A 16,972-nucleotide genomic window follows, 5' to 3' on the forward strand; every position below is an offset into this window, starting at 1 on the left:
AAGGCAATGCAAATCAAAACCGCACTAAGATTCCCCTCACCCCTGTTAGAATAGCTATCATCAAAAACACCACCAACAACAGGTGTTGGAGAGGATGTGGGGAAAAAGGAAGCCTCATACACTGCTGGTGGGAATGAAGCTAGTGCAACCACTCTGCAAAAAAATATGGAGGCTTCTTAAAAATCTAAACATATATCTTCCATATGATCCAGCAATCCCACTCCTGGGGATATACCCAAAGAAATGCAACTCAGGTTACTCCAGAGGCACCTGCACACCCAGTTTTATTGCAGTGCTACTCACAATAGCCAAGTTATTGAAACAGCCAAAATGCCCCACTACTGATGAATGGATTAAGAAAATGTGGCATTTATATACAATGGAATTTTACTCAGCCATGAAGAAGAATGAAATCTTATCATTTGCAAATAAATGTGTGGAACTCAAGAACATCATCCTGAGTGAGGTTAACCAGGCTCAGAAGACCAAAAATTGTGTGTTCTACCTCATATGTGGATTTTAGATCTAAGGCAAATACAACGATGTGATTGGACTTGGGTCACATGCTAAGAGGAGAGCACATACGGGAGGTATGGGGTAGGTAGGAAACCCAAAATATGAAAGTGTTTGATGTCCCTACTGCAGAGTAGCTAATACAGAAACCTTAAAGTGATAGAGGTCAATATGGGAAGTGGATCAGGGACTAGTGAAAAGATCAGGCAAAGATGTACCAACTTGGGTTTTAACACATTTGTGCATGGAAGCAATGCTAGGAATCTCTCTGTATAGCTATCCTTATCTCAACTAGCAAAAACACTTTGTCTTTCTTATTATTGCTTATGTCTTCTCTTCAACAAAATTAAAGATAAGGGCAGAATAGGTTCTGCCTGGAAGCGAGGGGGGGTGGGGGGAGAGGAGGAGGCAGGAGGCAAGGGGGAGAAATGGCCCAAACATTGTATGCACATGTGAATAAGTGAATTTAAAAAATTAAAAAAAAAGGAGTGACAAAAGTGGAAATCTCCCCAGGAGCAGGCTAGAGGCTGAGTGAAATAATACTCTAGGGGCTGGCCTGATGTGCCTCAAGCAGTAATTTTCTTGGAGGACCTGGGTCCTGGAGAGAAAGGAATAGCTGATGTGCTGGCTCCCATTTAGATAAGGAGGCTGATCTTGTGCTTTTTAATAGTAAGTATTGCCTAGATTCTCTGGTTTTATGGTGGTTCCCAGGAGCCTGGATAGGAGGCCCCAGGACACATCATTGGGTGAGAGGCTCTGGCTTCAGTTCCCTTATGAACTGAGGACAGTATGCCTTCCAATGATTTCCCCAGCAGATGGAACATGATTTTGGACGTGGGTTCCTCTGCAGGCACTCCCTCTTAAAATGGCCTTCCTGTCCACATGTTTGGACTGTACCCTGGAGATCCTCTCAGAGTGCTGTGATCAGAGTCTCCTGCTGTTTATCCTTTCTCTTTTCCTTTTCCAGGTCTTTTAAAAAAATTCCCTATTATAGTATAGAGATGTGGCTATACCAACCAAGTGGTCTAGATCTCTGCTCCCTTCAGCCACTAGTTTTTGAAGCTTTCTATGAACATCTGGGGCTGATTGTGTCAGAAATTTATCTTTTAAGATGATCTCCTCCTCCTGTGACTCCAGTGCAATGTTGGTATGCTTTTGTAAAGCATCCTTAAGTCTCTGTAGGAAAGGTACTGGGGTTTCTAAGGTTCCTTGCTATACAGCCATGACTTGGGAGTAATTAAGGGGTTTTACCTTAGCTCTCCTTAGACTCTCAACAATGCAGTGGATGAAGCACTTATGGTTCCATTTATCCTTGCCATTCTCAGGGTCCCACTTAGGATCATATCTAGGCATTGCCTGCTCCCCTGTGGAAATTGGGAATCTGGATTCCCTTTTAGGTGTCCAGTGTCTTTGTCTTCCTTTCCCCCCTTCCCTGCCTTCCCCTCCTTCTCCTCCTCCTCTTTCTCTTCCTCGTCCAAGGGCCTGGTCTGAGATAGGCCCATAGGGCCACATTTATCTATGTGATAATTGTCCCCAGCTGCTGCTGCCTGATCTGGTACTCACTGTTTCTCCAGAGAAGTGAGGGTCTGAGATAATAACATTATTACATCCTTCTGGCTCAACTCAAAATTTTGCTGACTTCCCTGAGTGCCTGGGTGTAGTGATCTGGGTTTTTAGTATAACTTCTTAAATCTTTTTTATTTCTTTAAGCTCAGTTAATCTAAAAGAAACATGAGCCCTATCCCCTATGGGAATTAACTGGAGGGGATAGAGTCCAATGGGATGATGTTGGGGGCGCGAGTTAGCTGGGTAAGGGGGTATTGGCAGGAAGGGGTTAGGGGCTTTGGCTTCTGGTGGTGGTGTGAGGCCTGACTGGCTCACCAGTGAGTCTAGATGTCCTGGTGGGATATATCCCTTGTGGTTCCCCAGGAGGTTTGATTTCTGTCATGGGGAAGGCCCCCTTTAACTTTGTTGGGGGCCCTTGGGCATTAAATGGTTTTTGGGTTCTTGTTCATAAATGGAGTCTGGTGGCTTTTTGCAAAGGGTCACCATGGTCTGGGTATCTAGCCTGCATTTGTTCAGCCATTCTGGGTGGTCTCTTAGGAAAAAGAAAAGTTGAACACATGGGACTTCAATCCACTTTCCCTCCTTTCTACAGAACATATCTAATTGAAGAATGGTATTATAATTAGTGCTCCTCCTTCTGGCCACTTTTCCTGGTCTTCCAGAGGATATTGTGGCCAGGCCTGGGTGCAGTAAAACTTGAGTCACTTCTTTTGAAGACCTTCTGGATCAAGATCTTTCCAATGTTTTAGTAAGCTGGCAAGGGGGGGATCCTTCCAGGATCCTGGAAGCTTGATTCCCCATCTAAAAAGGGAAGCAAGGAAAAATTGATCACCTTAAGAGGAGTTTTATCCTTTTACCCAGGCATCCCCAGGTGAGGAGATCCTCTACATGGGAGAGGGCAGCCCTCTCTCCCAAGCTCTCCTGCCACTGCCACCTGTGGCTAAGGCCATGGGGAAGACATTTAGGTACATCTGGCTGCAGTCACCTGGCTGGCATAACCCTGATCAATTTTTTGCCTGTTTATCTTGTTTGCCTTGTGACCCAGGTACTTGGTTCTCCTCTACCAGCTGAAGGCTGGTAATTTAAAAACAACTCTATCAGTGAGGGGCTCTAAAGAAACCGAGAGGGCTTTCATGGCCAAAGGGAGGACCCTTGTGGAGGATGGGAACTTTGGATGAGGCAGACTCCTGTCTCCCTCTATGCTCCGTGAGACTCTAAGAAAAGAGAGGGAGCAGCTGCAGGCATTGTTCTTTTGCTGGTGATAATGGACAAAAATGGAGAAGACCATGTGGTCTCTTATCTCCTTAGTTAGCTCTCAGGTAAAGCACTCTTTCCTAACCTGAAGGCAGACTATGGGAACCTGCTTAACCAGATCATCTGGATGCCTAACAAAAACAGTTAAGCCCAAGTTAGAGAGTAGTTCTTTTTGGTGTACTCAGTTGAAATGGGGGATATAGAAGGGACATGGGAGCTCCTGAGGACATAGTTTAAGGGTAAAGTTTTGAAAAGGGATGTAGGGATCTATCCCAGACTCACCTGAAGAAAGAAGTCCACTGCTATCTAGGACAAAGGCTGTGGTCACTCATCCTGATCTACTTGGGAAAGAAGAAGAAGGAGAAGCTGAAGATTGGGGAAAAGAGTGTTCCCAGGCTCAACGCATGAGGGATTATTAGCCACTGCTGCTCTCCATGTTGATCCCACCAGAGGCAGTACTGGAGCACTGGAAGTGAGGGGCTTGGGCCATGGGAACTGTGAAGAAAGTATAGAGATCTGATTGTCTGTGTGGCACAGAAATAGCCGGAGGGTTTCTGATACTTAGCCACCTTTGGAGCTTCAGGGCAGGCCAGGAAGTTACATCTTCAGGTCCCACCATGGAGTTGCCCCAGTCAGAGCACCCTTGCAGCTTGAAGGGAAACTTTCCTTCCCACTGGCCATTTTTGGACCCTCTCCTTAGTGAGTCAGATCTGAAATGAAGAGGGCTTAAGGGGGAAGGGAGCTGAGAGTTGAGAGGAAAAAAAGCCTCAGTGCACTGAGATTTTAGCTTTGCCCACGTAGCATTGGCAGTCTGGTATAAGCCCCTGGCAAGCTCCCAGCCAGAACCCGATTTCTCAGGTTGCCTGCCTTAACAGCTGTAGTAGGCTTGGAGCTTTTTCCCCGGGTTCCTGAGGGAGAAACCCCCCTTAGTGTGTGTGTGTGTGTGTGTGTGTGTGTGTGTGAGAGAGAGAGAGAGAGAGAGAGAGAGAGAGAGAGAGACAGACAGACAGACAGAGAGAAAGGAAAAGAAGAATAAGTCAGCTTGAGAGTTCCACCATAGCTAAGCTGTGATGGTGGGGCTCCCCTGGAGGATGAACTCCATCAGAGTGCTGGATGATCACGGCTACTTCCTAAGCAGTCATCTCCAGTTTGGCATAACCTGTAATGACCTCAGGTGAAGAAGTGTCACCACTTGGTGGCGAGGGTCCATTGTTCCGCTTGGATAGAAATCGGAGGCAGACTCGAGCAGCAAATGTCAGAAAAGTTCTATTTGCAGAGAAGAGAAAGAAAAGGCTGAATGGGGTCATGTAGAGGGACGTAAAAACTGGTAGTCCCCTAGGTCAGGTTTTGAAGCTTTTTAATTGCCAGAGGGTGGAGATTTTGGAGTGAATGGATGTCTCCCTGGGGGGAACAGATGTTTCTTGGGAAGGAGAAGGGGCATTTTTCCCCCTGGCTAATTGCCATCTTTTGGGAACACGTGGAACTCCCACAGTCCTTCCTTCAATTTGGAATGGAGTCTCTGGTATGATCTCTCCAGTCTCACTTTTACCTCTATGACTGTTGTCACTGGCTGTCCTTCATAGCTTTCATTCCTCTACCTACTCCCTAAATGCTGGCATACCTGTTCTTTTTATTTTTTTAAAACAATTCCACTTCTTTTGTTAAATGTTATGTGCATGTACCTCACTCACTTTCATTCCCTTTAATATTTTTTTCTTCACCAAAGCTTACCAACTCCTTACTTTCTGCTGCAGATAACCGGGATGATAACTAAATCCCAAATGGGAAACTGGTTTGTGGTGAGAAATCCCAGGCCCCTCACAGTGGAGGACATAGGGACCCAGGCCTCAGTCCTTCCAGTGCACCTGTTATGTCCCATTTCTCATTTCATGTTCCCATCTATGTCCTACTTTTCTCCTTTCCCCCATCAGAGAAATGTAAGGAATGGCTTGATGGGCCCAGAGTACCCTGTTTCAGTCCCTTCTGTCACTCTACCAAAATTTCTTATTGAACTAGTTACTCTCCTCCAAACTGGTTCAAGGCGTGGGCTTCACAGGATGGTGGGAGATGGTCACAGATGTGTTAAAGTGAGCTCTTCTTGCTTCACAGACAGACTGGTTAGGGGGCAGGAGACCCTTGACTCATCAGAGCCAGCAGCTTTCATATTTTAACTACGAACTTCAGTTTGATGTGTTTCTAATCTATAATGTAACCTCTGGTTTGAGATGCCTATATTCATTAGTTCATTTATTGATCAAATATTTAGTGTGTACCCGTCATATGTTGGGCACTATTCTAGTTGCCAGACATATATTGTTGAACAAAACAGACAATATTTCTGTTCTTATAGAGTTTACACTCTAGCACAGAAGAAGGAACCAAAACCAAAAAATACAAGAGAATTACATGCAGTTGTGAGTGTTCTGAAGGAATAAGATGGGGTGATGTCCTAGTAACTTTTGCTAGGGAGGTCAGTGACAGTTCTTTTGTTGAGAATGAGCAAAAGGAATTAGCTATAGTAAGATTTGAGGAAAGAGCATCTCAGGCAGAGGAAACGGCCAGGACAAAGACTCTGAGGCAGGAATGTGCTTCTGGTGTTTAAGGAACAGAACAAAGGACAACATGGTTAGAAAAGAGGCAAAGGCAATGACACGGATATGAGCAGGGTGTGCAGGCCTACATAGGCCACAGAAAGATGTTTAAATTTTGGGCTGAGTGCAATAGGAATTCATTGGAGGATATTAGGAAGGACAATGATTTACTCATGTATGTGGGGTGTGTGTGTATGTGCATATGCGTGTGTGTTCAGGGGAGGAAGAAGTCCTGATTTGTGATGTTGGTCAATTTCTGTGGTGCTATCAAGCTACCAAGTGTCATCACTAAATGAGGAGTTGGGAAGAGACGTGCAGATAAGTCTCTCAGGAGACGGTAAGTGCAGATTCAGCACATCCCTATGTGGAATTCCCATACATTTATTAAGATTCACTCTTTTGGGTATATAGGTTTGTGACAAATATATATACTGTGTAAGGATTTACATTGGAAGCATCTAATGAGGGAGGATTGGATGATAGGTAGAGAAAGAAGGATATAGATTGCTTCAGCATTTAGACAAGTATAAGATTTCTTTTTTTCTAAGTGGAATTTTCTCTGAGATTGTAATGTTTTTCTTTCATATAATCTGGCATTTTGGTTATAGTGGCCTCTGGCTAAGACTGTATCAAAAGACCACAAAAGTAATTCAGGGATAATTACAGTACTCTTAAGGGATGTCATCATTTTTACTGCTTAATATTTTCACATAGAACTTAAACCCAAAATTTCTCAAATGGATTATAATATACATAATTCATCCACACAGGGCTAAGGCTCAACATAAATCTAGGGCCAACATTTGATTTGAGGAAGTTACATTTTCAGTTCATCTAATTTATTTTGCTTTATTAGGGATGAATAAACTGGTTAAGAGAGCTATAAACCCCAGCTATAACATAACCTTGTGAGACAAGTGAGGACTTCATTGGTATAACTTCGATTCTACACCAGAACTTTTCTTTTCTTTCTGTCATTCATTCAGTCTTTTTTTCTTTGTGGCACTGGGGTTTGAACTCAGGGCCTCACACTTGCTAGCAGGTACTCTTGCCACTGAGCCACTCCACCAGCCCTACACCAGAACTTTTGTTTTAATCTTTTACATTTCGAATATTATTTGAATATATATTCATAAGGTGAAGGTACCTGAATATTAAATTATTAAAAATATTGAGTATTACAAAGAGTTAGCACTTATTGAGTGTTTATCCCATAAGTGCACTTTATAATAATTTATTTAACTTTTACAACAATCATTTGAAACAAGTCCTTTTGTTATTCCAATTTGGGGATAAATAACCTGAAATGCACACATTTTAGCTATTATGAAGGGAACAGGCTTCTTATTATATCAAAGTATGGCATATTAAGGTTGTAAGTGAAAATGTTTTTATTCCTTCTGATTTTGTCTGATTTTGAAAGATCTGGAAAGCCTCATGAAAATCTAGGGGGAAATCTGTTAAACATTTAACAAAACTTTCATATAAATAAAAAGCCATTAGGTGTTCATATATCTGTATCACAGACATAGAACTTTTAAACATCATCTAATATCACTAGTGAGAACTTGCTCAAGGAAGGTTTATTGAATACAAGGAGTGATAACAGATTGCTATAGGGTAATCAAATGAGTCATCATATTTGTGTGTGACACTCTTCCAGATGAATGGGGAGATCAGCTGTGGATTGCCCAGAAATAGAAAGGAACAGGAAGAAAACAGAATAGGCTTTCTTAGACTTGCTTGTTTTCCCAGGCACAAATAATGCCTTTTCTTCTCTGAGGGTTTTTGGCTTATGTTCTCTGTTAATTACTTTGAGATTTCTCTTCCAGGGAGTGGAGCCTAGTGGTAAGTATTTTGCTTCGTTGGTCTACCTCCTCAAGGACTTTCTTAACCACTATGGGTTTGGATGAATCTGAAAATTAAAATTTAAAAGGAGATTTTAGAGAGTTAAAAAGAAGTAAATAAAAAATTATACCTATTGAAGGAATAATAGAATTTTGATATAAGACCAACTATGTAGAACACACACATATTTATTATATCTGGTTTTACTAAGTCCTGGTAATATAAAAATCAGCTTTGCACTGGAAATGAGGTAGCATAACATAACAACAGGATTTCATTTTAGTTACCTTTGATTTGACTTCCCATGTTTCCAGATCCATAATCTTTAGACTTGTAACCTACAGATTTACAAGCCCTGTGAAAACATCACAAAAGATAGTGCTTTAGAGAAACTGTAACAAGAAAAAAAGTAGACAGTCATTGCTAGGATCTGCAGAAATAAAACACAGTAGAAAATCAAATGAAAATATATATTATGAAATATAAAAAATAATTTAAATGCTTATTACAGCATCATTCAAAAGCAATATACTAAGACATTGGATGTAGGCTTCACTTTTCAAGTCTGTACAAATTAAATACATACATGATTCTTCCTTATGAGTATTTATCTGTTTTTAACTTCATTTAGACTAGTAAGAGTCAACATGTCACAACATTTGGAAAAACATTTTCTCTGTGTATTCTAATTTCATGTGATATCTTAGACTTTCTCTAATGAGGGAGGATTGGACAAAAGGTAGAGAAAGAGGGATGTGGATTGCTTCAGCATTTACACAAGTATAAAATTTCTTTTTTTCTAAGTGGAATTTTCTCTGAGATTGTACTGCTTTCCTTTCATACAATCTGGCATTTTGGTTATTTGCCATTGTAACTCACAATTATTTCTTCATTCTTATACATCCTGTAGTTCTCATAATATCAACACAGTTTTACAGTTATCTAATTTTAAAAAATATATTGTTTTCAGAATTTTCATGTACATGAATATATTCTGTCCTATAAATTCAAGAACATGAATTGTGTCCTTGTATTCCCCTCCCCCTGAAAAAGAAAAGGATAGTGCTTTAGAGAGAACCACTTCAATGTTGGATCATCATTAGGTTCTTTTTAACTCTTTGGTGAGAACATATTCAGCAGGTAACACAGTTGAAATTGCTCTGCTTTGAGCATTGGAAGTGATACTTTTAGTGGGTGTGTTTGTTTAGTGGGTGAGTTCTGTAATCCCAGAACTCAGAAAGCTGAGGCAGGAGGATCTTATGTTCAAAACCAGCCTAGACTACAAAGGGAGACCTTGCTCAAACAACAACAATAACAAAAAGTGGTATTTTCAACCTTTATACATTAAACACAAGGCTTGTATTTGATTTTATCAAATATTGCTAATTCATATCTTGCTAAATGTTATACTTAACATTTAGCTTTCGTGATAATGAATGTAGCCACATTAGTTGCTATTCCCTTTCCAGGGATCTAAGTTTTAAGCAAGTTTCAGGACAATTGTCCTTCAGTATCAATGGGGGATTGGTTTCATGACCTCAGTGGATACAAAACGGCAAGAATGAACTGGATGTCTATGTCTCACACCTGCAATTCTGGCTACTAGGGAGGCTGAGATCAGGAAGATCCCAATTTGAGGCCAGCACTGGCCAAAGTTATGAGACTCCATCTCAACCAGTATCTGGGTGTGCACCTGTCATCCCAGTGACAGCAGGAAGCATAAAATAGGAGGACTGTAGTCCAGCAAAAAGCAACACCCTACCTCCAGCATAACCAGAGCAGAGAGGGCTAGAGGCATGGCTTAAGTGGTAGATCGCTTGCCTACCAAGGAAAGCCCTGAGTTCCCCTGTACCCCCTGCAATCCAATGTGAGTCTCTCATATTAAATGGCATGTTTGCATAGACTTTACACACATCTTATGTCTACTTTAATCTCTAGATTACTTTTAATACCTAATACCATGTAAATGCTGTATAAGTGGTTGTGATACTGTATTGTTTAGAGAATAATAAAAAGGAAGTCTGTACATGTTCAGCACAGATAAAATTGTAATTTTTTGAATATTTTCCTTCCAATTGGTGTTTGAACCCATAGAACCCATGGATACGAGGAGGATGGACTGCAATTGACATCTCCCATGTAAATTACTTTACCTACCCTTCATCTCCTCCGATGAGGAGGCAATAGGTCTCAATTTCCTTCTCCAGGTGGGCTTTGATGTCCAGCAGCTGCTCATGCTCCAGCTTCTGGCCCTCAGTCTCAGTCCTGACCTGGTGCAGCTGCTCCTCCAGGGCCCCGATCTGAGCCTGGATCTGCGCCAGCTGTGAGCAGTAGTTGCCCTCAGTCTCAGTCAAGGAGCACTCCAGGGACTGTTTCTGTCAGGGGAAAAAAAAAAACCAGGGAACCTGAGACAGATATTCAGATATGCAGAAATTTCTTTAATAAACGATTCCCTCCTCACTTTCACTTTACCTATAATTTAGATTTCACATCAACACATAGTTAATATGACTGTACAGCACTGCTTCCAGATGAGCAAATCTTTCTTTTTGATAGAATAGACCTAGAGACCTTGGTGTCGCAGTTTTAGTTGTTATATACACAATCCTTTAAGAAGATTTATCCTATTTCTTAGGATAAATATGAAAATATATGTGGCTATCCATCCTTCCATTACTCTCAGGAGCATTAGAACCAGTGGGTACCTATTTAAAACGCGCCTAGGAGATAGTAAGAAACTGGTTTTCATACCGTGGCTAAGAGAGACTGCAGTTCAATCTCCAGGGTTTGCAGCGTGCGCTTCATTTCCGTCAGCTCGTTCCTGGCTGAGGTTGTGGCTCCAACGTCCTCTGTGATCTGCTGCTGCAGCGAAGCGCTCTGAAACCAGTAAGCCAGGGAACAAATATTAGTTTTGTGGACATCACCAAAATGCATAGGATTGGTTTCCGGGAAAGCACTCACCTTCTCATTGAACCAGGCCTCGGCGTCCCTGCGGTTCTGCTCGGCCAGGGCTTCGTACTCAGCTCGCATGTTGTTCAGCAGAACCGTGAGGTCCACCCCGGGGGCCGCGTTCATCTCCACGTTCACGTTGCCTCCAGCCGCACACTGCAGAACTTGCATTTCCTGCAGGCAGAGAAGAGTTCAGCTCAGCCATGCAGGCATCTCGTTGGAAAGTTCAAAAGCTTAGCTTTGGAAGGGTTCTTAGAAGTCTGGTTTCCTCCTCCCAGGCTGTGCAGTGACCTCCTTCCTCCACATTTTATCCTTCCTGTCCATTCGATTTGGCCCTCAAGGATGGTGAACTCATTGTCTCCTGGAATAGCCTGCTTCATTCTGGATGAGTTTTGAGGATTTTTTTTTTTTTGACTATAGCTCAAGCTGACCTCGAACACACAATCCTCCTACCTCAGTCTCCCTAGTGCTGCGATTACAGAGATGTACCACCATGCATGGCTTAAGAGTTTTGTTTCAGTGCTGTTTATTATGGTGGGCCAAACTCCTGCTACTATAACTACAACTCATCAGTTTTAGCTCTGCTACCCAGAACAAGTCTTAGCTCCTTTCCCAAATGCAAGTCCTTAGAATACTTAGAATGAATGGTCCTTTATCTCTTATTCTATTTGTCTGTGCACCGTAGATATGCTCTTGTGTGGATGGGCTTTAATTTCACTAGAGACCAGCGTCAGCTTCCAGGTTCCAGGAGATCTCAGCTATGTCTCATCCTGAACACAGACAGGATGAATATGATAGGATTGAGTTTGAATCAAACAACCAACCAACCAGTGTGTGTGTGTGTGTGTGTGTGTGTGCGCGTGCCCCCCAGGGAAGAAATAATCCACCTGCCTGCCTGTTAAGCTTACACAGTGATATTACAGTGTTCTCTTGGGACTTTGGAGTGACATAAATCTCTATGTGCCTTCTTGTTTGTCCTGTAGTGTTGGTGTAAATTTGTGAATGTTGATTGACCTATTTAAGTTTTGATTTACTTATTGAAAAGTTGAAGCTAATTAAAAACACTTCTCTAGGATTGGGGGCATGGCTCAAGTGATAGAGCACCTGCCTAGCAAACACAAGACTCTGAGTTCACACCCCAGTACCACCAACAATTCCACAAAACAAAAACCCTTCTCTGGGTTTGTTATAAAAGAGAAAAAATAATAGTTTCAGACTTAGTAAGATTTCCTGGTGGATAAATGCTAAACCAATGCTGGCTATTAAAATTATTATCATTACGGAAGATGGAATCTATTTTGCAGCCAAAGTCTGCACACTATTCCATCTGTGCTGTATGCTGTGTGTCTGGTTCTCAGATTGTGGAGGGCAGGCATCACTGCTAAGTCTGTGTACATCAATTTTTCTTTTTTGAGGCAGGGTCTCTTTGTGTACCCCAGGCTGGCCTCGAACACATGATCTTTTTGCCTCAGCCTCCCAAGTGCTGAGATTACAGATGTGCACCACCACATCTGTTTTTTGAATCTGTGTGTACTGAAATAACACAGCTGCAGAAACTCCTCCTGACTCATGGATTGGTCTGTGTGGGTAGCTACAGCTTTTGTAATATTCTTTCCTCTCTGGTGGACTCTATAACTTCTCTAGCTCCACATGGTGTTTTACTCCTATATGGTTTTTAACTCCTGAGCATTTAGTGAAAATTTCCTCAGTTCAAGAAGAAAAAGAAAATGGTAAAAATGATGTAAATATGAGTCACCTACAAGTAAGACATTTAAAAAAATCAATTGTTTCCAATTCAACAAAAATTTATTGAGTAACTGCATGGAACTTGAACCTGTACGGTTAAACAAATGCTGGTATTCAAGTTGTTTTATTTACAAGACAGCCTCATGACTAACCAAGTAACATCTTTAGCTTGATCTTCTGCTTTCAGCATTTGACTTAACTGTGGAAATCTTGACTATTTAACAATATCAAATTTGTTTTCAAAGGATAACCCCCCTACTTCTTGGGTTTTTTTTTTTTAAACAATGGCTCCAAAAAAGTCTCAAAGATGAAATGACTGCATGATCTGATTTTGAGTCTAGCTTCCAAAAGTATACTTCAGAATATACTATGTACTCAGAAGTGTACATTCTAGTTAATAGTTTAATTGCTGTTTCAGTTGTATAGCTATGACTATCAAGAATATGTCTTAATGTTAAGTATATATATTTAATATGTGTATGAAGTAAAAATGGTGTCTTAAATCTGACACTGTTATATAGATTTAAATCCAGTTTTCTTATGGTGCCCTTAAAGTGTATTCATTTTATCTAATTAGGTGTAATCTACTAAGTGGATCGTTTTAACTTAGTTATAATTACATAGCCAAATACCGATATTTAACCCTGATTATTCTGGAAAACAAGATTCTTCATAATTCCCATGGGAAACTAGATGAGTGAATAAGGGTGAATCGATACAAGCAGTTCAACACTTACAAATACAAGTCAGCCCTCAAGTCTGTCTGTCAATGGGTCTTCAGACCCACTTCCTACTTAAGAGGGTTAGTAGTCATTTCCTGTCGGGTAGACAGTACATGCAGGGGAAGATCACAATGAAGATGTTCAGCTCTTACCTCTTTGTGGTTCTTTTTGAGGTAAGTCAACTCCTCACTCAGGGTTTCATACTGAATCTCCAGGTCTGTTCTGCACAAGGTTATTTCATCCAAAACTCTGCGTAACCCATTGACATCAGCCTCCACACTCTGATGAAGAGCCAGCTCGTTTTCATACCTTAAAAAGCGTTAATGATTTTCCAACTTGTCACATGGTTAGAGACAGTCTTCAATCAATGACAAATGCTAGAACTCTAGAATTTTAAAGTGGCAAATTTGACCACAGAAACATCTTTAATTATTGTATAATTATTATTTTTTATTATGTATTTGACAGAAAAAGAAGTAGATGATTGGAGCTTTGTAGGAGTTCACTAAAACTGGCCCAAGTACAGAAAAGTAACAATAGTCTGTTTATTTTAAATCCAAAAACTTTATAGTTTTGGAATGACAGTTGGCAATAGTTAATGGGAAGATTAAACAGATTCACATGTATCACTGACTTCCTTTCACTCTGTGTGTCTACTTACTTCAGTCTGAAATCATCAGCCGTCAGCCTGGCGTTATCAATCTGTAGAAGAGCATTAGCATTGCTGGTGGTAGAAGCGATGACCTAGAAAAGAGGAACTTTCACTTTTTAAAGACAATTTATCACAATGAGTAAAATCCCCAAAGCTTTTATTTAGATTAGGAAATGAAAATATTAAACATTAACATCGTTATTAGTCAAAGACATTTTTATCATGAGGTTCACCAAATTGAATCAACTTTGTGCTGATTTCCAAAGCTAAATTGAAATACCCTGGGGGGAAAAAATCACAAAAGGAATAATACATGGCTTTAGAATTCAGTGAAATGAAACTTAGATATTAAAGTATATACATGTGGTGGCAAAATATAATGTCTTACCTGATTTTTGAGATCATCGATTATTGGGAAATATCTACTGTAGTCGTGGTCAAGGCCCCTGCAAGAGCCAGGTCCGAACTTCTCATACCAGCCCTTGATCTTCTGCTCCAGGTCAGCGTTGGCTTCCTGGAGAGCTTGCACGTTGTCCAGGTAGGACGCCAAACGGTCGTTGAGGTTCTGCATGGTCACCTTCTCATTGCCTGACAGGAGGCCCCCCTCATTCATGGTGAAGCCAGCACAGGGGTTGCCTGCTCCTGCATTTCCTCCCAAGGAGCTACCACCAAAGGCGCAGGAGAAGCCACTTCCAATGCCTGGTGTGCCACAAGCATTTCCAGCCCCAAAGCTGGCTCCCCCACCAGATAGCCTGAGCGATCCTGTGCTGGGGCGGGGATAGGACCTCCTGGGTCCACTGGAAAGTCGGAGAGACATGATCTCAGGGCAAGCGTGTCACAGAACTCTATGTGTAAAAGCCAGGATGGAGTGCCTTCTCACCCCAACCGTTTTGTTTGCCTTTTTATAGATAATTCTCAAGGGTGTTCTGCATGCAATTCTGCCTACATAGAGTAAAACATGGCTTGCCAGCCTCAGCAAGTTAGCATAATTGCATGATTTTTCCTAATTAGTAAGTAGCTTTGTTGGGCTCATTTCTGTAGGAGGGCAATTGCCCTCAGGTTGGCAGTTATCTGAGAAATGGGTCTAGGTGGAGCAATGTCAGGTTCATTATTTCATTTTAAAATTGCCAGTGAGTCATTCTTCATTTCCACCCTATGAAGGTAAAGTTCCCTGGTCCATAGGCATCATGGTTTGGGGCTATTATGCCAAGGTAGATTCTCCAAAAAGTTTCTGAGACTTTCTGCTTTTAGTCTCACAATTTTTTCAATATCAGTTGAGAGTAAACTGTAATAATGACTTTCCCAACCTGATCCTTCAATGGCTAGGTTTTAGGTTGCTTGTTTTGAGTTCCTTTTGACACTGTTTCTGACAGGAAGTTAACTTGCATTTTGGCTGACATGTACAACTTATTTTGTTGACACTTATGATGAGGGTAGTTGTGCTCTGTTATCCATTTTGGTAATTAGGAACACACCCCTAATTGCTGTTATGTTTTGTTGGAGTTTGGGAAGACATTAACTTATTTCCTGACCCTGCAAAGTTTGAAGCAAACCCGAAAGGCAGTATTTCATCTGTCTTTATTTCATGTGGTTTATTTAGCTTAGGTGAAAGTCAAAAGTAATGCTTCACTGGGTGTGGATGCACATATATTCATTGAAAATCCTAAATATTATGAAAAAAATTTAAATGACAAAATTGTATATGTTTATAGTGTAGGGCACGATGATTTGATATGTATCCATAGAGGAATGGCTAAGTGAAGATAATCAACATATCTGTTACCTCACCTAGTTTTGTAGTGAGAACATTTAAAATCTACTCTTAGCAATTTGCAAGTATAAAATACATTACTATGAACCATGGTCACTTAATTGTACGGCAGACCTCCTGAACTTACTTCTCCTACTCACTGACATCTCGTGTACTCTGACCAGCCACTCCTCGAAGCATTTCTTTGATAATTTTTGGCATTTTTTTTCATATACTTGTTGGCCTTTTGTATGTCTTCTTTTGAGCACTGCCTTTTAAAGCAGGTTTTTGTTGTGTTATTGAGTTGTTTGAGTTCTTTACATATTTTGGATACTAAACCTTTATCAGATGTACCATCCACAATGTTTTTTTTTCCAATATGTGGGTTGTCTCTTTACTCTGTTAATTGTTTCCTGTGCTGTGAAAAAGCTTTTTAGTTTTATGCTATCCCATCTTTTTTTTTCTTTCTATTTTTGCTTTTCTTGTCTGTGTTTTTAGGGCCATAGGAAAGATGTGTTTGTCTAGACCAATATTAAGAAGATTTCTCCAATGTTTTCTTCTAGTAGTTTTATAGTTTCAGGTTTTTGTTTGAGTGTTTAATGGATTTTGAGTAGATTTTTGTATATGGGATGTGAGATGGGTTCAATTCTGTTCTTCTGCATGTGGAAATCCAAGTTTTGCAACATTATTTTTTGAAGACATTGCCCTTTTTCATTGTGTGTGTTTGGCAGCTTTTTACTTTTCTTTATTCATTTATTCACATGTGCATACATTTTTTGGACCATTACTTTCCCCTGTCCCCCACACCCTCCCTCTACCCTGACACCCCCTCACTTCCAGGCAAAAACTGTTCTGCCATTTTATCCAATTTTGTTGAAGAGAAGACATAAGCAATAACAAGAAAGACAAAGCGTTTTTGCTAGCTGAGGTAAAGATAGCTATACAGAGATATTCCTAGCATTGCTTGCATGTACAAATGTGTTACAACCCAAGTTGGTTCATCTCTACCTGACCTTTTCACTAGTTCCCAGTCACCTTCCCATATTGACCTCTGTCGCTTTAAGGTTTCTGTATTAGTTCCTCCGCCGTGGGGACATCAAACAATTTCAAGTATTGGGTTTCCTACCTATCCCCATCCCTCCTGTATGTGCTCTCCCCTTAGTGTGTGACTCAAGACCAACAACATTGCTGCATTTGCCCTAGATCTAAAGTCTACATATGAGGAAGAACATATAATTTTTGGTCTTCTGAGCCCAGCTAACATTGCTCAGAATGATGTTCTCCAGTTCCATCTATTTACTTGAGAATGGTAAGATTTCATTCTTCTTCATGGCTGAGTAAAATTCCACTGTGTGTAAATACCACATTTTCTTGATCCATT

General features: G+C 40.8%; 1 protein-coding gene across 1 annotated transcript; it reads right to left on the bottom strand.

Moving 5' to 3' along the window:
• Positions 1 to 7,489: 7,489 nt before the first annotated feature.
• Krt25 (keratin 25) lies at positions 7,490 to 14,734 on the bottom strand. Its single transcript, XM_020154885.2, has 8 exons — positions 14,230 to 14,734; positions 13,851 to 13,933; positions 13,342 to 13,498; positions 10,734 to 10,895; positions 10,524 to 10,649; positions 9,930 to 10,147; positions 8,060 to 8,127; positions 7,490 to 7,839 (listed from the first exon to the last, which is right to left on the bottom strand). Exons 1-8 carry the CDS (start codon positions 14,656 to 14,658, stop codon positions 7,730 to 7,732), a joined length of 1,353 nt encoding a protein of 450 aa, XP_020010474.2. The 5' UTR covers positions 14,659 to 14,734; the 3' UTR covers positions 7,490 to 7,729.
• Positions 14,735 to 16,972: the final 2,238 nt, after the last annotated feature.

Source organism: Castor canadensis, chromosome 11 (assembly GCF_047511655.1).
Source record: "Castor canadensis chromosome 11, mCasCan1.hap1v2, whole genome shotgun sequence".
Classification (NCBI taxonomy): Eukaryota; Metazoa; Chordata; class Mammalia; order Rodentia; family Castoridae; genus Castor; species Castor canadensis.

What these genes read in the sequence shown, in the direction of transcription:
- Krt25 (XM_020154885.2), bottom strand. Translation starts at nt 14,658, where the DNA reads ATGTCTCTCCGACTTTCCAGTGGACCCAGGAGGTCCTATCCCCGCCCC. An exon ending in GCTGATGATTTCAGACTGAA is followed by an intron (nt 13,499 to 13,850) that starts GTAAGTAGACAC and finishes ACGCTTTTTAAG; the next exon opens with GTATGAAAACGAGCTGGCTC. An exon ending in TGCAGTCTCTCTTAGCCACG is followed by an intron (nt 10,148 to 10,523) that starts GTATGAAAACCA and finishes TTCCCCTGACAG; the next exon opens with AAACAGTCCCTGGAGTGCTC.